This window comes from Natator depressus, chromosome 2 (assembly GCF_965152275.1).
Source record: "Natator depressus isolate rNatDep1 chromosome 2, rNatDep2.hap1, whole genome shotgun sequence".
Classification (NCBI taxonomy): Eukaryota; Metazoa; Chordata; order Testudines; family Cheloniidae; genus Natator; species Natator depressus.
The window spans coordinates 264299960-264324625 of record NC_134235.1 but is presented as its reverse complement, the minus strand read 5'-3'; the positions used below and the strand labels follow the sequence as shown (position 1 = coordinate 264324625).

At 58.1% G+C, this 24666-nt stretch overlaps 1 protein-coding gene across 1 annotated transcript in view; it reads right to left on the bottom strand.

Moving 5' to 3' along the window:
* Positions 1-23451, bottom strand: part of NOS3 (nitric oxide synthase 3) — a 51034-nt gene extending 27583 nt beyond the window's left edge. Inside the window, exons 1-4 of the mRNA XM_074943590.1 lie at positions 23326-23451; positions 22283-22385; positions 11687-11835; positions 4352-4514 (exon numbers count right to left, since the gene is read on the bottom strand). Coding sequence (XP_074799691.1) covers positions 4352-4514; positions 11687-11835; positions 22283-22385; positions 23326-23429 — 519 coding nt within the window. The 5' untranslated portion in view covers positions 23430-23451. The remainder of the gene's footprint in view (positions 1-4351; positions 4515-11686; positions 11836-22282; positions 22386-23325) is intronic.
* Positions 23452-24666: the final 1215 nt, after the last annotated feature.

Genomic DNA, 24666 nt, shown 5'->3' with positions numbered 1-24666 from the left:
ATTCCCCCTGGCATAATATGGCTTCATCATATTCACATGGTACACCCGGGCGGTGGTGGGCCCGGTTCGACAGCTCCACCACATAGTTTACCTCATTGAGCTGCTTGACGACCTTGAACGGGCCCTCCCAGGCGGCCTGTAGTTTGTTCTTTCTCACGGGGATAGAGACCATCACCTGATCCCCGGTGGCGTAGGCCCGGGCCCGCGCCGTGCGGTCATACCAGACCTTCTGCTTCCTCTGGGCTCTGGCCAGATTCTCCCTGGCCAGGCCCATGAGTTCAGCCAGTCTCTCTCGGAAGGTCAGGACATACTCCACCACTGACTCTCCATCGGGAGTGGCCTTCCCCTCCCACTCGTCTCTCATCAGGTCCAGGGGGCCCCTCACCCTCCTTCCATATAACAGTTCGAAAGGCGAAAATCCGGTAGACTCCTGGGGCACCTCCCTGCACGCGAACAGCAGGTGAGGTAAGTACTTGTCCCAATCCTGCGGGTGCTGGTTCATAAAGGTTTTCAGCATCATCTTTAGCGTCCCGTTAAACCTCTCCACCAGCCCATTGGACTGGGGGTGATACGCTGAGGCCCAGTCATGCCGGACCCCACATTTCTCCCACAAGCACCGGAGCAGGGCCGACATGAAGTTGGAGCCTTGGTCTGTCAAGACTTCCCTGGGGAACCCCACTCGGCTGAAAATGGTCAGGAGCGCATCTGCCATGGTGTCTGCTTCAATGGAAGCTAAGGGCACTGCCTCGGGGTAGCGGGTGGCGAAATCTACCACCACCAGAATGTATTTCTTCCCCGACCGGGTCGTCTTGCTGAGAGGCCCCACGATGTCCATGGCCACCTTCTGGAAAGGCTCCTCTATGATGGGCAAAGGTCTCAACGCCGCTTTCCCCTTGTCCCGGGCCTTCCCCACCCTCTGACAGGGGTCACAGGATCGGCAATACTGCCGGACGGTGGTAAAGACCCCGGGCCAGTAAAAGTTCTGTAGCAACCTCTGCCGGGTGCGCCGGATTCCCTGGTGCCCTGCGAGGGGGATGTCATGGGCCAGGGACAGGAGCTTGCAGCGGTACTTCTGGGGGACCACCAGCTGCCTCCTGATCCCACAGGACTCCCCTTCCCCTGGGGAGCCCATTCTCGGTACAGGAACCCCTTCTCCCACAGGAACCTCTCCTGGCAGCCTCTCCTCATGGTCCGTCCCTCACTGAGGTCGGCCAGGTCCCTGAGCTTCTGCAAGGAGGGATCTTTCCTCAACTCGGCCTGGAACTCAGCGGCTGGGGAAGGGATGGGGCCCGGTTCCCCCTCCGTGGCCAGGTCTGAGGCCGCAGCCTCTCTGAGCCGTGCCCCTCGGCGCTCCCTCCCCACCCGAGTAGGGTCTCGCGCCTCCAGTGTGGTACCCTCCCCAGGGTCAGGTCGCAGTGCCCCTCGCCGGCTCTGGCTACGGGTCACAACCAGGGCGGTCTGGGGGTCGCTTGGCCAGTCCTCTAGGTCTCCCCCCCATCAAAACTTCAGTGGGCAAATGGTGGTGTACCCCCACATCCTTGGGGCCCTCCTTGGTCCCCCATTTCAGGTGTACCCTTGCACGGGCACCTTAAATGGGGTCCCGCCCACCCCCGTCAGGGTCAGGTAGGTGTTGGGCACCACCCGATCTGGGGCCACCACCTCGGGCCGGGCCAGCGTCACCTCCGCGCCCGTATCCCAGTATCCATTGACCTTCCTCCCATCCACCTCCAGGGGAACAAGGCACTCTCTCCGGAGGGACAGCCCCGCACCCACCCTGTAAACCGAGCACCCTGAGTCCAGAGCCTCCAGCCCTCTGGCGGGGCTGGCTGGGGGTACTCTTCCCTCCTGAGCAGGTGGCAAACTGGTAGCCCCCCTTTCCTGGGTCGCCTGCCCCTCGTCCAGCTGAGTCCCTACCCAGTTAACCCTGGGTAGGTTGGGCCTGCTCAGTTTGTCCCTGAGCCCGGGGCACTGGGCCCGTACGTGGCCTCTCTGGCCACAGTGACAGCAGCTCAGGTCACGTTGGTCCCCTCGAACGAGTCGGAGGGGCCCGACACCAGGCGTTCCCCTTTGGAGGGGGTTCTCCCTATTTCCCCGCTGGGAGGCCCCATGGTGACTCTCTCTCTGCATCGGGGGGGCCTGTTCTTTTGGGACTCCTCCCGGCTACCCCCTGACCGACTTCACAAACTCGTCGGCCAGCTGCCCTGCATGCTGGGGGTTCGCGAGCTTTTTGTCCACCAGCCACAGCCTCAGGTCGGAAGGGCACTGTTCATACAGGTGCTCCAGTACAAACAGGTCAAGCAGGTCCTCTTTAGTTTGGGCCCCCGCTGTCCACTTGCGGGCATATCCCTGCATCCTGTTGACCAGTTGTAGGTAGGTGACCTCAGGCGTTTTACGCTGACCCGGAACCTTCTCCGGTACATCTCGGGGGTCAGCCCAAACTCACGGAGCAGGGCCTGTTTGAACAGTTCATAGTCCCCTGCCTCTGCCCTGTCATCCGGCTGTACACCTCCACGGCTTTGGGGTCCAGTAAGGGGGTGAGGAACTGGAGCCTGTCTGCAGGGTCAACCCTGTGCAGCTCGCAGGCATTCTCAAAGGCCGTCAGGAAGCTATCTATGTCCTCCCCCTCCTTCCGCTGGGCCAGGAAGCACTTATCAAAGCTCCTTGCAGTCTTGGGTCCCCCCTCACTCACCGCAGCCGGGGCCCCACTGCTCCTCAGCCTGGCCAGCTCCAGTTCATGCTGTCTTTGTTTCTCCTTCTCCTGCTGCTCATCTTGACGTTCCCTCTCCTTCTCCTGACGCTCCCTCTCCTTCTCCTGACGTTCCCTCTCCTTCTCCTCCTGCTCATGTTGACGTTGTTTCTCCTTCTCCTCCTGCTCATGTTGACGTTGTTTCTCCTCATGTTGACGTTGTTTTTCATGATCCTCCAGCTCCCTCATTTTCCTCTCCCTCTCCCATTCCAGCCGCATCCGCTCCAGGGATGGGGAGCTCCGCTGGGAGGATCCCCTGCTGGCTGCTGGGGTCAGGGGGCCCTCGGTATTCGCTGGGCTTCCCACAACCCCTCCCCCAGGCATAGGTAGGAAGGGTCTCGGGGTGTCCTGGGCAGCAGTCTGACCCCTCCCAGCCTGGTCAGGCCCCAGGCCCACGCTGCGTCCGCCAGCCGGCTTCCCTCAGGGACAGGGATCGGGTCATCCAAGCGATCCCTCTCCTCCAGCTGGGCAATCAGCTGTTCCTTGGTGGACCTCCCGACGCGCAGCCCCCTCTGCCTGCACAGCTCCACCAGGTCGCTCTTAAGGCGTTTAGCGTACATCTCCCGGCTGGCCACTCGCAGGCCGGGCAGCTGTCCACGGTTTCCAGGAAAAGCCCCTAGTGTGCCAGTCCTTCTTGAGGTCACCACCTCTTTGCCAGGGTCGAGCTGCAGACTCCTCCGCCCCTGGGACCGCTCGCTGCAATCCCCCGGGGGACCCTGTTACTGCAAAAGTCCTTCTCTCTGGTCACACACTCCCAGGGGTTAACCGCCCCTGAAACCGTCTCTCTCTGAATCTTCAGCACGCCTGGTCCCCGTCAATCCCCCTTCGTTTTACTGTTCCCCAGTCACTTACTGCAGGAAGCGCCGTTCACGGGGTGCAGTAGATCCCACCGCTGCCACCAGTTGTCACGGAGTGTGGGGGAGTCCAGGCCCTGCACCCCTCTTCCTGGGATTCACTGAGACTCTCAGCCAGCCAGTAAAACAGAAGGTTTATTGGACAACAGGAACACAGTCCAAAACAGAGCTTGTGGGTACACCCAGGACCCCTCAGTCAAGTCCTTCTGGGGAGCAGGGAGCTTAGACCCCAGCCCTGGGGTTCCCTGTGTTCCTCCACCCAGCCCCAAACTGAAAACTAAACCCACCGAGCAGGTTCCCTGCTGCAGCCTCCATCCACATTCCTGGGCAGAGGTGTCACCTCCCCCTCCCCCTCCTGGCTCAGGTGACAGGCTCTCAGGTCTCCCGTCCCCAGGGCACATTCCCAGGTCAACACTCCCCCCTCCCTGCTGCGTCACATCGTCACAGGGGGCGAATGCAGAGCCCTGGGGGCCCTGCCGGGGCAGGAGTGGGGGCCCTGCCGGGGGGCGCATGGGGAACCCTGGGGGCCCTGCCGGGGCAGGAGTGGGGGTCCTGCCAGGGGGCAATTGGGGAGCCCTGGGGGCCCTGCCGGGGCAGGAGGGGGGGCCCTGCCGGGGGGCAAATGGGGAGCCCTGGGGGCCCTGTCCTGGGCAGGAGGGGGGCCCTGCCGGGGTGCGAATGGGGAACCCTGGGGGCCCTGTCCTGGGCACTGCCCGGTGCTAACCCAGCTGGCAGCGGCGGTGCTCCCCACCTGCAGCTTGTTCCACTGGATGCGACCCAGGCAGCGGGCGGCGTTGCGCCAGGCCTGCTTGGCCCCAAAGATCAGCTCCGGCTCCAGCAGCTGGTAGGTGCCCGTGGCCTCGATCTCCTGTTCCACCTCCTGCAGCCGCTGCACGTGGACCCTGGAGTCAGCCCTGTGGGAAGAGAACAGGCAATGTGGGGTGATCCGTCCTGTCGCCCACGCCCAGCTCCCGGAAGGCAGAGGGTGCGGGACACCCGGAGCGTGGGGTTGTGCCCCTGCCCGTCCTGGCTAATAGCCATGGAGGGACCTACCCTCCAGGAACTGGTCTAGTCTTTTTTTGAACTCAGTTATAGTCTTGGCCTTCACAACATCCCCTGGCAGTGAGTTCCACTGTTGTACGTTGGGCAGAGGGGCTGGAACTAGGGGGTTGGCGGGGCTGCCGCACCCCCTGGCTTGAAGCGGTTTCCATGATCTCCAGGGTTACAGTTCGGTTCCATGGCTCTCGGCACACCCACTGTCCCAGCAGCCCTGGCATTGGGTGACAAAGTCCTTCCTTGGGTTTGGTTTAAACCCGCCACCTGTTAATTTCGTCCCGTGGCCCCTAGATTTTGTGTCATGGGAGGGGTAAATAACACGGCCGCGTCACTCAATCGTACCCCTCCCTCGTCTCTTGAACAACCCTAGTCTCTCGTCGTGTGGAAGCTGTTCCATCCCCCGGTCCCCTTCGCTGCCCCTCTCTGACCCTCTTTCCAGCTCCACTCAATCCTCGAGGCTGGGCGTCCAGAGCTGGACCCAGTATTCAAGGTGTGAGCGCACCGGAGAACTGCAGGTCATCTCGTCCCCTGGCCTGCACTGAGGCAGGACTATGTATTATCCAGACCAGGGGTCTCAACCTCCTTGTGGCCCCACAATGTGTTACCAGGGCACAGGTAGAGAGCCACTGTGCCCCCGCAACCCCTGTGCCCAGCACCCGCCCCGCCCAGAGTGGGGCCAAGAGTGGACCCTGGTGAAGGGCTGGGCAGCAGGGCAGCCCCGGACCCTGCTGCACAGGGCAGAGCAGTCCCGGCGGCTATGGACCCCGCCACGTGCAGGAGGGCAGCCCCGCAACCGACTGTAATAGGAGGATTTTATGTTTGTATTTTACATAATTTAAAATAAAAAATAATAATGTAGCATGTATTAAACGTATTGCTGTATGATTTAACCATTTCCTGCCAGCCACCCTTTTTAAATACCAGCAAGCAATGGCCTAAGGGGCCATTGGGAGAAACACATCAGCCAGAATCTGTGTCTGAGCTGACTTCAAGGGAGTGACAGACCTTTTAGGGTCACGTGGGAGCCCGCTGAGGTCACTGAGTCAGGGTGATCTGCAAACAGACCGGGGCAGACAAACCCCGAACGCTGGTGGATATTCCAATACTTAGATTTACCCAGCCAGCCCAAAACAGCTTCTACAGCACCTCCCTGGTTACTCAGACGTCCAAACAACACAGTTACCTTAAAGTATCCACCCTCAGGCCTCCATCCAGACACACCTGTCAAACATAGGATGATAAACTCTGAAAATCCTATTTCATCATATAAAAGAAAAGGTTCTCCTGATCCCAAAGGACCAAGCTCCAGACCCAGGTCAAATGATAACTCAGATCTTACCCCACATACACGCTTACAGTCCATTCTTATTAACTAAACTAAAATGTATTAAAAATAAGAGAGAGTGTGTTGGTTAAAAGATCAATATACAGACAGACTTGAGTTCAGTTCTTGAGGTCAGATACGTAGCAGAGATGAGTTTGTAGTGGCCAAAAGTCCTTTTAGAAATAGTCCAGAGGTTATAGTCCAATGTCCATCCCCTCCTGCATCAATTTTCCATTGGGGGTGTGATGTTATGAGTGTAATATAATATCTCATTGAAAGGTGACAGGGCCAGAAAGAGTTAATGAACTCCCAGACTGACCTGACCCAGGGCCGAACTTTAAAGACGGGTTAGGAAGAGATGGAAATGAATAGAGCTTTGAAATGCAGCCGGCATGGTTAGAGGTAGAAGGGGAGATGTTTGTTCAGGTCTTGTGAGGTCAGCAAACAAGTCTTGTCTATCGCTGTAGCTTTGATTCAAAGATAAAAAAAGGAATATTAACATTTAGGAAGACACTGGAGTGAAATCGTATTATTGTCTGTATGTCTCTTCGAAGGTTGCGGTAACCGGTATCTGAACTGCTTAATGGATAAATGACCCTGTGCTAATTGCCAGGATGTTTGGGAGAAGGAAAGTGAAGCCGATTGTTTCTTCAGGCCAAAAGGCTGCTGGAAATGTATAAAGACCTTGGGACACGATCCTTCTTCATCTCAGATCTGCTTTGGGTTTCAAGAGGGGGAAACCTTAAGCCATAAGGATTGAGATCCCCAGTCACTGACCAGAGTCACCCTGTCTATGGACATTGGACTATAACCTCTGGACTATAAAGGGGTAGAGATAGCTCAGTGGTTTGAGCATTGGCCTGCTAAACCCAGGGTTGTGAGTTCAATCCTTGAGGGGGCCATTTAAGAATCTGGGGCAAAAATTGGGGATTGGTCCTGCTTTGAGCAGGAGTTGGACTAGATGACCGCCTGAGGTCCCTTCTGTGACGATGTGACGCAGCAGGGAGGGGGGAGCGTTGACCTGGGAATGTGCCCTGGGGACGGGAGACCTGAGAGCCTGTCACCTGAGCCAGGAGGGGGAGGGGGAGGTGACACCTCTGCCCAGGAATGTGGACGGAGGCTGCAGCAGGGAACCTGCTGGGTGGGTTTAGTTTCAGTTTGGGGCTGGGTGGAGGAACACAGGGAACCCCAGGGCTGGGGTCTAAGCTCCCTGCTCCCCCAGAAGGACTTGACTGAGGGGTCCTGGGTGTACCCACAAGCTCTGTTTTGGACTGTGTTCCTGTTGTCCAATAAACCTTCTGTTTTACTGGCTGGCTGAGAGTCTCAGTGAATCCCAGGAAGAGGGGTGCAGGGCCTGGACTCCCCCACACTCCGTGACACCTTCCAACCCTGGTATTCTATGACTATTTCTAAAAGGACTTTTGGCCACTACAAACTCATCTCTGCTACATATCTGACCTCAAGAATTGAACTCAAGTCTGTCTGTATAATGATCTTTTAACCAACACACTCTCTCTTATTTTTAATACATTTTAGTTTAGTTAATAAGAATTGACTGTAAGCGTGTATGTGGGGTAAGATCTGAGTTATCATTTGACCTGGGTCTGGGGCTTGGTCCTTTGGGGTCAGGAGAACCTTTTCTTTTATATGATGAAATAGGATTTTCAGAGTTTATCATCCTATGTTTGACAGGCGTGTCTGGATGGAGGCCTGAGGGTGGATACTTTAAGGTAACTGTGTTGTTTGGACGTCTGAGTAACCAGGGAGGTGCTGTAGAAGCTGTTTTGGGCTGGCTGGGTAAGTACTGGAATATCCACCAGCTTTCGGGGTTTGTCTGCCCCGGTCTGTTTGCAGATCACCCTGACTGAGTGACCTCAGCGGGCTCCCATGGGCAGCACCGTCACAGGTCACCACTTTGCTGTAGGTTTTTAGCATTTTAAAATAAGTAAAAAAAATGCAATAATTGGTTTTGTTCTGCATTGCAATGTGACGTTCCTGTGCAAATGTCCTGTGTGAATCAATCCTGGTTTGTGTGTGAATGAGGAATGTGTGAGTTACAAAATAAATATAAAGGCCATCACTGAACCAAACACAAACAGACGCAAGGGCGCCAGAAAATTACAGCACACCCCTATTAAAATGTCAAAAAAGGGAAAATTCACCACTCTAAAAATAAAACAAGCACCTATCAATGGGGACAAGATAACTGTGATCAAAACCAGCCTGGGGTAACTCCCTAAAAACCAATAAAAAAACTAAATAAAAAATAAAAAACCAATGTAAGAAAAGAAGCACTTGTCAAACAACAATTAATTACAGCATGACGGCGCAAAACTCATTGGTCCCAAGGAAGGAAAATCACTATATAAGCAGGGGGCCTGGCCATGAAACTTTGGGTTTGTCCTGCCACGACTTCCCTGGAGCATCGTGTCGCGACCGATGGAACCCGGCTCTTCCCTGCCCGTGATCAACCTAGCTGGCCACTAGATTGATCCGAACTCTGGACTGGTAACTATAACATTGACTGGCGGGACAGTGTGTGTGTGTGTGTGTCGTGTGATTGAATGCGTATGCTAATTGTTGTATCTTCAATAAACGCGGCGAGTTGCCTTTTCCCCTGAAAAAGATCCCGTGCGCTTTCTTATAAGCATACCATTTTTGGTGGAGAATTGTGAAAGGGGGAAGACATGCACTGTGATTGTTGAACATACTGCTAAAAGGTATACCATCCGTATAGAGCGATCAATGATTCGGGCCCTAAGGGGGAGGATTAGAGTCCTCACTCCTACCCATCTGTCAGGGAAAATTGCATGGGTGAATACACCGTGGGTCGTAGCAGGATTGAGCCCAGAAGGTAGGGGGCTCAGCGTTCCCCGCTCCTGCTCTGTCAGGCAGAGTTTTTCGTGGGAACAGACTTTTCGTGTTGTGTAAGTCACAGCGCAAGTGTGGGCACGGAAAAATTATAAAGGTAAACAAAATTCATAAAAAGATATGTTCAGGCGAAAACAGTCCCCTAAAAACAAAGCTCAAAAAGAGCAGGAAAAATCACCATTCCTCCAGGAAACGACTCCTTTAAAGACAATTTTGCACAAGTTTGGGCAAAGCCCATGGACTGAACCAGCATTAGCCAAATACAGCTGATTTGGAAGATAGATCGGCAAAATATCTGTTGGTCTACAGGCCATCGACCCCGCCAAAAAGAGTCTCCGCTGCAATTTAGCTCCTGTGGCCACCCGACGGCCCCAGACCCCACCGCGCCGGCGGGGCAGCCTGGCAGACCCGAACCCAGCCACGCCGGCCCTGCGGCCTGTAGCTCACAGCTGGGCCGCAGCTGTGTGCTCACTGGGCACCCACGGGCTGCGCGTTGAGAACCGCTGATCTAGACCATCTTTTCCAACCTGCTCTTAAAACCCTCCAGTGACAGAGACTCCACCACCTCCCTGGGGAATTTATTCCAGTGCCTAACCTCCCTGACAGGTCGGAGGTTTTTCCTAATGTCCAACCTAAACCACCCTGGATGCAATTTAAGCCCATTGCTCCTTGTCCTGTCCTCAGAGGTTCAGGAGAACAATTTACCTCCCTCCTCCTTGTTACAACCTTTTACATGCTTGAAAACTATTATCATGTCCCCTCTCAGTCTTTGCTGCTCCAGACCAAACAGACCCAATATTTTCAGTCTTCCCGCACAGGTCATGCTTTTAAGACCTGTCATCAGTTTTGTTGCTCTTCTCTGGACTTTCTCCAATTTGTCCACATCTTTCCTGAACTGTGGTGCCCAGAACTGCACAATACTCCAGTTGAGGCCTAATCAGTGCAGGGTGGAGTGGAAGAATTACTTCTCATGTCTTGCTTATAACTGTGACAAAGTGGGGGTTTTCCCTTGTTATGTTGTATGTGAGTCTTACTGTTTTGCATGAATACTGTGGGTGCCTCAGTTTCCCGGTGTATTGTACCAATGTCTAGGTTGTGGGGATAAGGGTGTGTGACTTTTGCTGAGAGCCTCAGGGCCAGGTGAGGATGCTCTAGCTGCCTGCATGTAAGGGTTGGCAGATGCCCTTCATAACCTGAGAACCAGGAGGGGAATGTGACCAGGTGACCCTGAAAGGAGTCACGCTACCTAGACTCCTGGCTGGCTCCATTCAGAGCAGTTCCAGAGCATCGGGCCTGTGACTCTGTGACAACAACATTCCTGCGAATACAGCCCAGAAGGATGTTTGGGTTTTTTGCAACAGCGTTGCACTGTTGACTCATATTTAGCTTGTGGTTCACTCTGACCCCCAGATCCCTTTCCGCAGGACTCCTTCCTAGGCTGTCATTTCCCATTGTGTACGTGTGCAACTGATTGTTCCTTCCTAAATGGAGTACTTTGCATTTGTCCTTATTGAATTTCATCCAATTTACTTCAGTCCATTTCTCCAGTTTGTCAGGATCCTTTTGAATTTTAATCCTGTCCTCCAAAGCACTTGTGTGAGAAAGCAAGGGGGTTTCTTGTTGTTTTCAGTGGTTTGCGTGGAGAGGGGGGCAGGACTCAGTTTCCCTGGTTGTTACTGGTTTAACGAGGTGGTGGGAGAGGGAGTTTGCTGTTACAGGGGGCCAGCGAACGGCCTGGAGAATGGATACCTCAGTGACGGGTGACCCGAGGTCGGGAGTCACAGCCGGTTCTGGATGGTGGGAGGACAATGGGCTGCGGAGAGAGGACCCCGTGACCCGACCAGCCGCTTCCAGCCAGAGGGGCCAGAGGATGGCTGAGAGGAGAGGCGGAGAGGAGACTCAGGCGGCCTCTTTATCGGGGACAGAAGACAAAGGAAGGAGGCGGGACTTGGGGGCAGGTGATATCAGATGCACAGCTCAAAGGGGGGCTCTGGGCTGGAGGGAGGGAGCAGGCGGAGCCCCCCTGGATGCAGGACAGACCTAGATGTCCTGTGCTGAGGGAGGCCAGGCCTGAGGCCCAGTGAGTTTCCTATGCTGTGTTCGGACGCTCAATAAACACTCCTGTTTTACGCTGGCTGAGAGTCACTCCGGTCTAGAGATCGGGGAGGATTGCTCCGCCTGGGAGTGGAGGCCCCAGGGGTCCAGAGTGAGGGGACTCCCTGAGGGGGCCCACGGCAGAGACAGGCGTGCTAAGGCTCAGAGGGGTGCGGTTCCAGCAGGCAGACGGGCTTAACCCCGACAGAGAGTGGCCCCCCCGAGAAGGGCTGTCGCACTGAAGGGGGTCCCCCCCAGGGACCGCATGGGGCTGAGAGAGCCCAAGTCCTGGGCATCCATGACAACTTGCACCCCCACCCAGCTGGTATCGGCCGTAATCTTTATAAGCGCACTCTCTGTGCCATTATCTAAATCAGTGACGAGGATATTGACCAGAACCGGAGCCAGAACCGATCCCTGCAGGACCCTTCTTCCAATTCCAATTCCCAGCCAGCTCCTCCCGATGGTCACAATCCCGGGCAGAGCAGCGTCTCCTCGGGCACCTTCTCCACCCCGTGCAGCAGGAAGCTGGCTCCAGCGCACTCCAGGGGCTTGCTGGACAATCTGGCCCCGCTGTGTTATTTCCCCAGCCGGCGTCTGGGCAGCTGAATTCCGCCCCCGGCCCCCCGAGTCCTGGGCGTTGCAGGGGTTTGTTGGGTGTTTATGAAAAGCCTCCCCCGCGCTGGGCTTCCCTTGTGGCAGTCTGGCAGCCTTGGTGCCTGCGGGGGGGCTGGCACTCACCGCTTGATGGAGCTGTAGTACTGGTTGATGAAGTCCCGGGCCATGGGCAGCAGCTCCTCCTTGGGCGGGGGCCCCTCAGCTGCCTGGCAAACCAGCTGCTTGGGGAACATGAGGGAGCCCAGACATCGCTTCCCACTGCAGGGCAACTCCTGGAGCACAGAGAGACAGACAGAGCTGAGGCGGGGGGGCTATTGCAGTCAGACCCAGCATGGACCCCAGCTCTGGTGCTGCAGCGCCCCCCTCCCCCCGCCGGTGCCCCGACCTGCAGCCCCCTGCTAGCCCAGCCCAGGGATCCCCCCTCCACAGCCCTGCCGGTGCCCCTCAGTCCCGACCCACAGCCCCCTGCTAGCCCAGCCCTGGGAACTCCCCATCCTTCTTGCCCAGTGCCCGTGAGGACTGGGGAAGTTTTGTAATATGTTTATGTCCACTGTGAATAGGCCTATACCCACTAGGCATGGCTACTCTTTGGGTGGAAACAGTGGCCTCGCCATCCCCACACCCATGAAAGGAGCAGCGAGGTGGGTCCTCCAGGCCTGCCTAGAGAGGCTGCACAGGAGCAGCCACTCAGCAGGCTCCGCTAAAAGGAGGTGCAGGGTGGGAGCAGGGCAGGGGGGCAGGGCAGGGCGAGGCGGGGCGGGGCGGGGCAGGGCAGAAAGGGTCAGAGCAGGGTGGGACAAGGCAAGGAGGAGTGGGGCAGGACGGGATAGTGCAAGGAGGGTAGCACCGACCCTGCGGATCCATGACAGCTGGTGGCAGCAGTGGGATGCTGTCTCCACCAGGAGTACTGTGTAATAAGTGGCGTGCAGCAGTAAGACAAGGGTAGCCAAAGGAAGCAGCAAGACAATGGCGTGTCACCACCTCCCTACGGACATTGCCATCCTGGGCAGGGAGACAGGGCCAAGAGCTGGGAAGCCGAACAAGGTGCAGCTGAAGGCTTGGCTGGAGACAGACGGTTGGTCCAAGAAGCCGGCTCCAGACCCAGCGGGATTCCAGGCGGGTCTGGAAGCAGCAGAGGCAGCAGCAGGGTGTCCCCGAGACCTGGTTCCCCGTCCAGCTGGGGGTCTTCACGGCCTGGCTCCCCCGTGACAGGTGGGAAGCGCTGGGAGTTGGAGCTGGGAGCAAGGCAGCTAGTGGAGCTGGAGAAGCCGAGGGGCAAGAGGTCGCACCGAGGGGTACGTGGGGAAAGGCCGCAGTTTAACGGGTCGGGGGGCTACGGGAGCTGACCTCACTGCCTTTGGGAAGGCCTGGGATTTGAACCAGGCTGGCCCTGCGGACCGGCTCTGCCGTCTCAACCCCTCGCTTGGCCCCACGGCCATAGAGGCTGGGCAGGGGGTTAGCCCCCCCGAAGGGGGGTGCACGCACCGCCCAGGCATAGAGGTGCCCAGCCAGGTGGACGAGGTGGAGACAGGGGACTATGAACTGTTCACAAAGTCTCCGGACCCTGGAGGCTCATGGGAAACGGTTTTGGGGTCGAGCACCCGCCGGCAGGAGCAGAAGTCGGTGCCTATGGTTCTAGGCCCTTTCCTTGATGGTTCCTTCAGCCCCCTTGTCTTAGCGCTGGCAGATAGGAAAAGATTCCGGGGTGTAACCAAGACCCTGGGCGTCACCGACAAGGCGGTCACAACCCCTCTGGGAGAATATCCCCGCCGTGTATAATCTGCTGGGACTGGAGCAGCCGATTTACCTCTGTCCTCCAGATTAAGATGTGGTTACTGGACCAGGTGTGCTGGTAAACAAGCTTATCAACAGCAGATCTGGGGTGGGGGGAGACCCAAGTCGGGGGCTCAGAAGGGGAGTCCCCCAGAGACCTCTCGGAGGTGGGACTCCAGGAAGCCCAATGTGGGGTGCCCACGAATGCTGGAGCAGGCAGCCCCTCCATGGGACCCGAGATGTAATTACTGTGGGCACAAGGACACCGGGTGGTGCAATGCCCCAAGATAAAGGAAATCTTGGCCAGAGAGATCCCGCAGAGGGTCGAGGTGGCAATGGGAAGACAGCCTGAAATACCCGCTCTCTCAGCGGGTTGTCTATCCCTCAGCTCTGCCCCTTTGGAGGAAGCAGTCACCCAGCCAGCTCCTGGGGCACAGCTGGCCAGGGAAGAGTGGCAGACGGGCTTCCACCCCATGCCCAGCAGACAGGTCTTGTTGTACCCCCTGGACTCAGGCCCCTCTGATCCCCAGTGGGAGCGGCAGGTGGGGATCAACTGGGAGATATTCATGAGGTGGAGACATTCTGGGACTGAGAACTCAGTGTGGTGCGACCCCACTAGATGCTGAGGGACTGAGGGGCTTGGGGGAAAGCTCCCAAACATACAGCCATTCGCCCTGCCCCGGCGCCGATCCCTGGGCAGGCACCGGCAGGATGGGAGGGGGACTGGTCGCTGGGGACTGTCAGCACAGCTTTGCCATGTTCTTGGGACAAGCTCCAGACTCCGTGCCAGTAACGGCCAAAGAGCCGACCCCAGGGATTGGAAGGCCGAGAGGGCAGGAGCCCGCGAACAGGTGAATGGCCCGGCTGGCGGGGAGGGGGCAATTTTCCCTCTGTGAAGTCTGGGTTACCTGCCTGTCTGTAGCCAGACCCCTGGAGCTGAGTGGGACACGGGCCCTGCACAGGGGAGAGGTGGCTCACGCTGGCTCTGGTACTGTAACCAAAGCAGTGGGCTCCTTGCCTACACGGGGCTAAGGCGACGACAGCCGAAGGGGTGGACCCAGATCCAATAATGCCCAGTGCACACCTAGCCCTGAGGGGGGTGGTCAGACCCCCGGTTAAGGCCCTGTAGCGAAGATACATCTGAAATGGGCGGCCCAAAGAGGTTGGGGTGCACGACCAGCTACCCGCGGAGGTGCGCATGGGGGATGGATTGGAGACCTGGCCAGACAGCGCCTTGGACCTTGGCTGTGGCTGAAGGGAGCGGTGTGGCGCTTGGCCTGGCACCGGCAATGCGTGGAGCCTCCAGTGGGGGGAGGTGATTACCAGGAACCGTGTTTAACAGGGCTGAGAACGAGGCTTTGTCCTGAGGTGAGGAAACTGAGGCACAGCCAACAAGGGCTGGGCCCCAACCCAGCAGCTGAACTCCAGGCCGAGCAGCAGAAGAATCCCTCCTTGAAGAAGCTGAGGGCCCTTGTGGGCCCCAGTGTTGCAAGACTCTGGGGAAGAACTGCCAGGAAAGATCCCTGTAAGAAAAGGGATCCAGCACTGGGAAAACTGAACCTTGTGGGATCAGGGGGCAGCTGGTGATTCCCCAGAAGTACCATAGAATCATAGAATATCCGGGTTGGAAGGGACCTCAGGAGGTCATCTAGTCCAACCCCCTACTCAAAGCAGGACCAACCCCAACTAAATCATCCCAGCCAGGGCTTTGTCAAGCCTGACCTTAAAAACTTCTGAGGAAGGAGATTCCACCCCCTCCCTAGGTAACGGGTTCCAGTGTTTCACCACTCTCCTAGTGAAAAAGTTTTTCCTAATATCCAACCTAAATCTCCCCCACTGCAACTTGAGACCATTACTCCTTGTTCTCTCATCTGCTACCACTGAGAACAGTCTAGATCCATCCTCTTTGGAACCCCCCTTCGGGTAGTTGAAAGCAGCTATCAAATCCCCCCTCGTTCTTCTCTTCCGCAGACCATGTCCCTCCCTGTAAACATCAGGGGGGCCAGCACACCAGGTGAGGGGGCTACAAAACTTTTACAGCCCCAGAAATTCACAGGAGTCCCCCCTTTCGAGTTGGTGTATGGAAGGGAAGAGAGAATGGGAGGGGAAGCCGAATGGGGAATCGGGGATGGAGTACGTTCTGGGGAAAGCTCACTGAGCCCATGGGCTTGGCCAGGAAGAACCTAGCCAGGGCCCAAGGGAAGCAGAAGGGCTGGTACGACAGCGTCCTGGCTCCTCTGGCACTGCGGACCAGGAGAGGGGTCTTGGCTCCGTGCGAAGGGCACTGGACAGGCCCTGTGAAATCACGAACGAGCGGAAGGAGGTGAGTTATGTCCTGGCGTAGCCCAGTCGGGCGAGTGTCCCATGTGGACACAATGAAGCCATGTGTTGAGGGAGCAGTTGGTGCTGGTTGTGTGTGGGCACAGGGAGGAGAAGCGGGGCGGCGGTCCCTGAGAGAGGAGCCAGCCTCCCGCTGGAATCAATCCCCCTCCGCCCAGTGAACCCCAGGAGCAGAGGGGCTGCTTCCCTACCCACGGCTGCTCTCCAGCCGGCCTGGGCTCACTAATCCAGCTCTCCACGGAGCAGGGGGGACAAAAATCACCCACCCTCCAGGTGGTCCCCATTCCCCGTCACTGGGAAACAGCCCAGGCCCTGGCGAGAGAGGTCAGAGACATGCTAGCTGTAGGGGTGGTCCAGCCGCCCACCAGCCCTGGGCCCCTCCCGTGGGCCTGGTCCCCAAGGACAGGTCGATCGGACTCTGGGTGGACTCCCAGAAGCTCCATGCCATCACCTTGTCCGATGCCTGCCCCATGCCTAGGCCTGATAAGATCTGAAACAAGGTGTGTGTGTGTGTGCGTGGGGGGGTGTTACCTCGCTACCAGGGATCTCACCAAAGGCTACTGGCCGGTACCTTGGGACCCAGGTGCTGGGTTGGAATCTGCTCCCATCACCCCTATGGGGCTCTTTGGGTTCCTGGTCCTGCCTGTCAGCCTCAAGGGGGCACCTGCCCCCTCCCAGTGCCTGGGGGATCAGTTCCTGAGGGGGGTGGAGGACTGTGCCCGGGAGAGCATAAATATCTGTGTCATCAGGCCAGCTGGGGAGGAGCATGTGTCCCAGTGAGGAGGGGTCTGGGTCGCCAGGATGCTGGATGACTATAGAGACTGGAAGGGGAAGGTGGGGATGGCAGAGGTGTCGTACCGGGGCCACAAGGTGGGAAGCATCTGTCTAAAGCCAGAGCCGGCCAAGGTGAAGGGGATCAGAGACCAGCCCATTTCTCAAAGCAAGAAGCAGGCCCAGGTCTCTAATGGAGTGGCAGGTAGGGCACTACTGGAGGTTTGTATCCCAATTCAGCTCCCCTCACAGAGCTGAGTGAGACGGGCGAGCCGGTCGGGGAAGTCTGTACCAAGCAGTGCCGGGGGCGCTCTGTGGGCTGAAGGAGGCTCTAACCCAGGGGCAAACCCAGACTTGGACAAGCCTCAGACGCAGGTGTTATGTTATTGACATGAACTGGGACCGTATAGATCATTGTTGCGACCAAAGTCCTGTCGTGGCACCAAATCTCGTACGAAGGGGGCCAAATGAGGTGTCTCAGACAAGGTTGGCTGGTTGGGATGATGCTGTCTGTGTGTGGGTATCATTTTTATAGTTAAAGTTATGAATATTGGCTCTATCCTGTCTGTAGTTCAAACGTGTGCTGTGCTTCTGGGTGACACCCCAGACAAGTTGGTGTCGGCTCTGCCCAGCCTGCTGGATGGCCCATTAAGGACCATCAGCTACACAACTGACCCACTGAGAGAAGGCAGACACACCTTGGGACTCAGCAAGATATGCAGGGCCCTGCCTATGGACAGAACTCTGAGGTGTTTCCAGGCCACGGGATGGGCAGCTTGTCCTTGGGACAAAGGAAGCAGAGACCACATGGCAAGAGACTATAAACAGCTGCTGCAGCTCCTCCATCTGGTCTTCAATCCTGCTTCCGACCTCTGGAGGGACTTTGCTACAAAGGGAAGCTCTACACAAAGGACTGAATGACGCATCCCAGCTGGGGATGTTCACCAGGGACTTGATTTGAACCCGCAGTTTATTCCATCACTGCTACAAGCCTGAACCAAGACCTTTGCCATTCCTGGATGTCATTGATTCCATTGGTTTCAGAGTAGCAGCCGTGTTAGTCTGTATTCGCAAAAAGAAGAGGAGTACTTGTGGCACCTTAGAGACTAACCAATTTATTTGAGCATAAGCTTTCGTGAGCTACAGCTCACTTCATCGGATGCATACTGTGGAAAATACAGAAGATGTTTTTATACACACAAACCATGAAAAAATGGGTGTTTACCACTACAAAAGGTTTTCTCTCCCCGCACCCTACTCTCCTGCTGGTAATAGCCCATCCAAAGTGATCACCCTCCTTACAATGTGCATGATAATCAAGGTGGGCCATTTCCAGCACAAATCCAGGTTTCCCCCCCAAAAAGAGGAACCAAAAAAAAAAAACCCACTCTCACGGAGACCTCCCTACCAACACTGCAAGGAGAGGGATTCTGGGTGGACTCCTCCTGGGGGTCGAGACGGCAGACTGGACTTCTGCGTGGAGTGCTTCCGCCGACTTGCAGGGGCTGGGGTTGTGGAGGGGCAGCGTCACTTGCCCCGCGGCCTCGGCCGTGCAGAACATGGTGCCGTCCGCGGCCTCGGGGGCAACTCTGGCGTCATGGTCAAGGGGGCTGACAGGGGAGATGCTGTTGTCATCGTGAGTGGGTCGGAGTGTGAACGGGAGGCTGCTTGGCTGCTCTCCGGCACCGCTTTCTGCAGGCCATTGCTCTCTGGTCCCACTGGGGGTTACCAAGGGAAACTACAGCATTTGCTCAAGAAACTCCCTGAAATAGCACAAGATCAAATCCGCACAGACACACCCCTGGAACCCCGACCTGGGATATTCTATCTACTACCCAAGATCCATAAACCTGGAAATCCTGGGCGCCCCATCATCTCAGGCATTGGCACCCTGACAGCAGGATTGTCTGGCTATGTAGACTCCCTCCTCAGGCCCTACGCTACCAGCACTCCCAGCTACTTTCGAGACTCCACTGACTTCCTGAGGAAACCACAATCCATCGGTGATCTTCCTGATAACACCATCCTGGCCACTGTGGATGTGGAGGCCCTCTGCACCGGCTTTCCGCGCGGAGATGGACTGCAGGCCGTCGGGAGCACTCTCCCTGGTGGTGTCGCGGCTAACCTGGTGGCTGAACTTTGTGACTTTGTCCTTACCCAAACTATTCTACATTTGGGGACAGTGTGTGCCTTCGGATCGGCGGCACTGCTATGGGTACCCGCAGGGCCCCACAGTATGCCAACATTTTTATGGCTGACTCAGAACAACGCTTCCTCAGCTCTCGTCCCCTAACGCCCCTACTCTACTTGCGCTATATTGATGACATCTTCATCATCTGGACCCATGGAAAAGAAGCCCTTGAGGAATTCCACCATGATTTCAACTATTTCCATCCCACCATCAACCTCAGCCTGGTCCAGTCCACACAAGAGATCCACTTCCTGGACACTACAGTGCTAATAAACGATGGTCACATAAACACCACCCTATACCGGAAACCTACTGACCGCTATTCCTACCTACATGCCTCCAGCTTTCACCCAGACCACACCACACGATCCATCGTCAACAGCCAAGCTCTAAGATACAACCGCATTTGCTCCAACCCCTCAGACAGAGACAGACACCTACAAGATCTCTATCAAGCATTCTTACAACTACAATACCCACCTGCGGAAGTGAAGAAACAGACTGACAGAGCCAGAAGAGTACCCAGAAGTCACCTACTACAGGACAGGCCCAACAAAGAAAATAACAGAACGCCACTAGCCGTCACCTTCAGCCCCCAACTAAAACCTCTCCAACGCATCATCAAGGATCTACAACCTATCCTGAAGGACGACCCATCACTCTCACAAATCCTGGGAGACAGGCCAGTCCTTGCTTACAGACAGCCCCCCAACCTGAAGCAAATACTCACCAGCAGCCACACACCACACAACAGAACCACTAACCCAGGAACCTATCCTTGCAACAAACCCGTTGCCAACTGTGCCCACATATCTATTCAGGGGACACCATCACAGGGCCTAATAACATCAGCCACACTATCAGAGGCTCGTTCACCTGCACATCCACCAATGTGATATATGCCATCATGTGCCAGCAATGCCCCTCTGCCATGTACATTGGCCAAACTGGACAGTCTCTACGTAAAAGAATAAATGGACACAAATCAGATATCAAGAATTATAACATTCAAAAACCAGTCGGAGAACACTTCAATCTCTCTGGTCACTCGATTTCTGATCTCAAAGTGACTATCCTTCAACAAAAAAACTTCGAAAACAGACTCCAACGAGAGACTGCTGAATTGGAATTAATTTGAAAATTGGATACAATTAACTTAGGCTTGAATAGAGACTGGGAATGGTTGAGTTATTATAAAAAGTAACCTATTTCCCCTTGTTTATTCCTCTCCCCCCACTCCCCCTTCCTCAGACGTTCTTGTTAAACCCTGGATTTGTGCTGGAAATGGCCCACCCTGATTATCATGCACATTGTAAGGAGGGTGATCACTTTAGAAAAGCTATTGCCAACAGGAGAGTGGGTTTTTTCTTTTGGGGGGGGAGGGAAGGGGAGAAAACCTGGATTTGTGCTGGAAATGGCCCACCTTGATTATCATGCACATTGTAAGGAGGGTGATCACTTTGGATGGGCTATTACCAGCAGGAGAGTAGGGTGGGGGGAGAGAAAACCTTTTTGTAGTGGTAAACACCCATTTTTTCATGGTTTGTGTGTATAAAAACATCTTCTGTATTTTCCACAGTATGCATCCGATGAAGTGAGCTGTAGCTCACGAAAGCTCATGCTCAAATAAATTGGTTAGTCTCTAAGGTGCCACAAGTACTCCTCTTCTTTTTATTGATTCCATTGAACCCATTCTAGCTCTCATCTATATTTCTTTTTATGAATAAACCTTTAGATTTCAGATTTTAAAGGATTGGCAACAGCATGATTTGTGGGTAAGATCTGATTTGTATATTGACCTGGGTCTGGGTCTGGGTCCTTTGGGATTGAGAGAACCTTTCTTCTTTTACTGGGCTATTGGTTTTCATAACCATTCATCCCCATAACGAGTGGCTCTGGTGGGGATACTGGGAAATGGGAGTGTCTGAGGGAATTGCTTGTGCGACTTGTGGTTCACCAGTGGGATGAGACCAAAGTCTGCTCTGTTTGGCTGGTTCGGTTTGCCTTGGTGTGCACAGAAACCCCAGCCTTGGGCTGTAACTGCCCTGCTTTAAGCAATTTGTCCTGAATTGGCACTCTCCGTTGGGTCCCAGCAGAACCAGCCTCGTTACACAGGGTAGGGCTGCACCAGCTGAAAGGGCTAATGCCCAGCCCTAAGATGGAGTCTGATCCCCCAGGGTTATGAGATGGACGTGATCCATGTTGGTAAAAGGTCAAATGTTATAGCCAACGCTTTGTCCTGGAGAGGGGTACCTGAACTTCCCCAGGTCACCGGCTGGAGTGACCCCACTCAGTTCAGACTCGAAGGGGGGTGAGATGTGACAAAGCGGGGGATTTTCTTAGTATTTTGCATGAATATGGTGCATGCCTCAGTTTCCCTGTGGGGTAGGCATGGGGGTTGCTGTTACCAGAGGGCCGGTGTGACCTTGCCTAGCAGTTGGGACCCTGGACAACAGCCTGGAGATGGAGGACTCTAGCGACCGGTGATCTGGGGATTGGGATCCCCCACCCCCCACCTTGGCAGTCAGCCAATTCTGGCCGGAGTGGGGACAAAGGGCTGCAGAGAGAGGATCCGGTGACCTGCCCAGCCGGTTCCAGCCAGAGGGAGGAGAGGCGGAGAGGAGACCCAGGCAACCTGTTGGCCTGGGACAGAAGACAAAGGACCGAGGTGGGGCTTGGGGGCAGGTGATATCAAATGCCCAGCTGGAAGTGGGGGCTCTGGGCTGGGAGGGGAGAGCAGCTAGGGCCCCCCTAGATGAGGGACAGACCTAGATGTGCTGTGCTGAGGGAGGCCAGGCCTGAGGCCCGGAGAGTTTCCTGGGCTGGGTTCAGATGCTCAATAAACCCTCCTGTGTTATGCTGGCTGAGAGTCGCTCCGGTCTAGAGATCAGGGGGATTGCTCCCTCTGGGAGTGGGGAGATTGGGGGGGCATCGCTCCCTCTGGGGTGAGGAGATCGGGGGGGCATCGCACCCTCTGGGGATGCGGAGATCGAGGGGGCATCGCTCTCTCTGGGTGTGGGGAAATCGGGCGGGCATTGCGCCCTCAGGGGGTGGGGAGATCGCGGGGGGGCATTGCGCCCTCTGGGGGTGGAGGCCCCAGGGGCCCAGAGCAAGTGGGCTCCCTGAGGGGCCCACGGCAGAGCCAGGCTGCTGGAGGCTCAGAGGTGCAGTCCTGGGAGTTTAACCCCCGTGAGAGTGGCCCCCCGAGAAGGGCTGTCGCACGGAAGGGGGGCCCCCCCAGGGACTGTCCGGAGCTGAGCAAGCCCGAGTCCCGGGCGTCCGGGACAGGGTGGGCAGAGGACCAGCGAGTAAATGGTGTGAGCCGCTCCCCAGGGAGACGGCTACCGAGCCGAGGGCCGGGAGAAGAGCCGGAGCAGGACAATGGGGTCGGGTACCAGGGGCCAGGCCCAGCGGGGCCCAGGCCAGGGGCCCGTCTCAGGAGCTGCAGGGCTCTGGCTGGATGCACCCAGCTGAGCTCTGGTCAGGCCCCCGAGGGTTACAGTCCCCCGAGAGGCAGGGAGCCAGAGGCTTGGACTCCCCCAGCAGCCCAGAGTGGTGACAGCTCCTCAAGCCCACCGGCAGCCCCCTCCCACAGGCCTGGGTCCCATCTCCCACCCCCACGGGCCCCACGGTGCCGCCCTCACCTGCGTGGCCTGGGCGCTGAGCGTGTCGTAGGCGATGGTCCCCACTTCCCAGTTCTTGATCCGCGAGTATCTCGGGGGCTCAATGGGGGGGATGGGCACAGAGCTGGGGGGAGAGGAGAGGGGGCTCGGTCAGCGAGGGGACCCTCTGTGAGAGCATCACCCCCAGCAGGACCCCTCCTGCCCCCTCAGCAGGGCCCCTCCTGCCCCCTCACCAGCACCCCTCCTGCCCCCACCACCAGCGCCCCTCCTGCCCCCCCCAACGCCCAACCTGCCCCTCCAGCAGTGCCCCACCTGCTCTCTAGCAGCGCCCCTCCTGCCCCCCCCACCAGCGCTCCTCCTCCCCCAGCAGGGCTCCTCCTGCCCCCCCAGCATCCTTCCTGCCCCCACCAGTGCCCTCCCACTGCAGGGAGCAGCTTGGGGTCTCTGGGGGGGGCGCTGTAGGGGGAGAGGCGGGGGCTCAGTGGGGGGTCCTGTAAGGGGAGGGGCAGAGGTTCAGGAGAGGGTGCTGGAGGGTTGGGGAGGGGCAGGGGCTCAGTGGGGGGTGCTGGAGGTGGAGAGGTGGGGGCTCAGGAGGGGGTGCTGTAGGGGGAGGGGAGGGGCTCAGTGGGGGGTGCTGGAGGTGGAGAGGTGGGGGCTCAGGAGGGGGTGTTGTAGGGGGAGGGGAGGGGCTCAGTGGGGGCTGCTGGAGGGGGAGGGGCTCAGTGGGGGGTGCTGTAAGGGGAGGGGTGGGGATCAGGAGGGGGCGTGGTATGGGGAGGGGAGGGGGCTCAGTGGGGGCGCTGTCGGGGGGGACTCGGGGCCCTGGAGGTTCTGTCTCTCACCCCCGTCTCTCTGGGTCAAGCAGCGTCCCCAGCTCTCGGGTGTCTGCTCCCGGGGGCCGGGCCGGGCCGACCCCCCCGGCCCAGGGTCCCAAGGGGACTATGTGGCAGAGCACCCCTGAATGCCAGCCCGGTGCCGGGGCCCGGGGGAACGGGGCTGTGGGCAGGGCAGCTCACCCCAGTGTCCCCGCCCCTGCCTGGCCAGCGCAGCCCCCTGGCCCTTACCTGGCCCTGGCGCCGTCCGGGGGCCCGGAGCCCCTGTGCCGGGAGCAGAGGCTGAGGGCACAGGTGCGGGCAGGCTCAGGCAGCGCTGCCTGCAGGTTCCCCATCACGCCGCGACTGCGCTCCCGGGCGACTGCGCCGGGACCGGCCCTGGCCCCAGTCACTTCCTCTGCAGGGAAAGGGACGGGGACCAGCCGGGGACTCTGAGTCACTCCCACACTCTGCCCGGCACACAATGGGGAGGGGGTGGGCACCGAGCCAGGACTCCTGGCTTCTAGCCCCACCCTGGGGGGCAGTGGGGCCAGGGGTTAGAGCAGGAGGATGTGGGGCTGGGAGCCAGGACTCCTGGGTTCTAGCCCAGCCCTGGGAGGGGAGGTCTAGTGGTAAGAGTGGAGGAGGGGCAGCAGCCAGGACTCCTGGGTTCTCGCCCATCTCTACACCTGCTTCCCCATCGGTGCGGCAGATTAGCTGGGCCGTGGGGCAGGGCGCGTATCAGCGGCCACCCTGCCCTGCTCAGCGAGGCCGGGACACGCGGGCCGGGTTTCCTCCCTCCTGCTGGCGCCGGCAGCTGGTTCGGAGCCAGGTCGTCCCTTGGGGCTGAGGTGTCAGGAAAGCCCAGGGCTCCAGAGCCAGCATGGGCCGGCTGAACGCTGCACACGTGCCCCAGGCCGGGACCGAGCCAGCAGCAGCCACCCCTTGGCGCCCAGCCCCGAGCCCCCCAGCCCAGGGCAGCGCCGGCCCGTGTCTGCAAACCCCCCCACCCCCGGTGCCCAGCCCCGAGCCCCCCAGCCCAGGACAGAGTCGGCCCGTGTCTGCAAACCCCCCCCACCCCCGGCGCCCAGCCCCGAGCCCACCCAGCCCAGGGCAGCGCCGGCCCGTGTCTGCAAACCCCCCCCCCACCCCCGCGCCTAGCCCCGAGCCCCGCAGCCCAGGTCAGCGCCAGCCCGTGTCTGCAAACCCCCCCACCCCCGGTGCCCAGCCCCGAGCCCCCCGAGCCCAGGGCAGCGCCGGCCTGTGTCTGCAACCCCCCCCACCCCCGCGCCTAGCTCCGAGCCCCCCGAGCCCGGGGCAGCGCCGGCCCGTGTCTGCAAACCCCCCCCACCCCCGGTGCCCAGCCCCGAGCCCCCCGAGCCCAGGTCAGCGCCAGCCCGTGTCTGCAAACCCCCCCACCCCCGGTGCCCAGCCCCGAGCCCCCCGAGCCCAGGGCAGCGCCGGCCCGTGTCTGCAACCCCCCCCTACCCCCGCGCCTAGCCCCGAGCCCCCCCAGCGCAGGGCAGCGCCGGCCCGTGTCTGCAACCCCCCCCACCCCCGCGCCTAGCTCCGAGCCCCCCGAGCCCGGGGCAG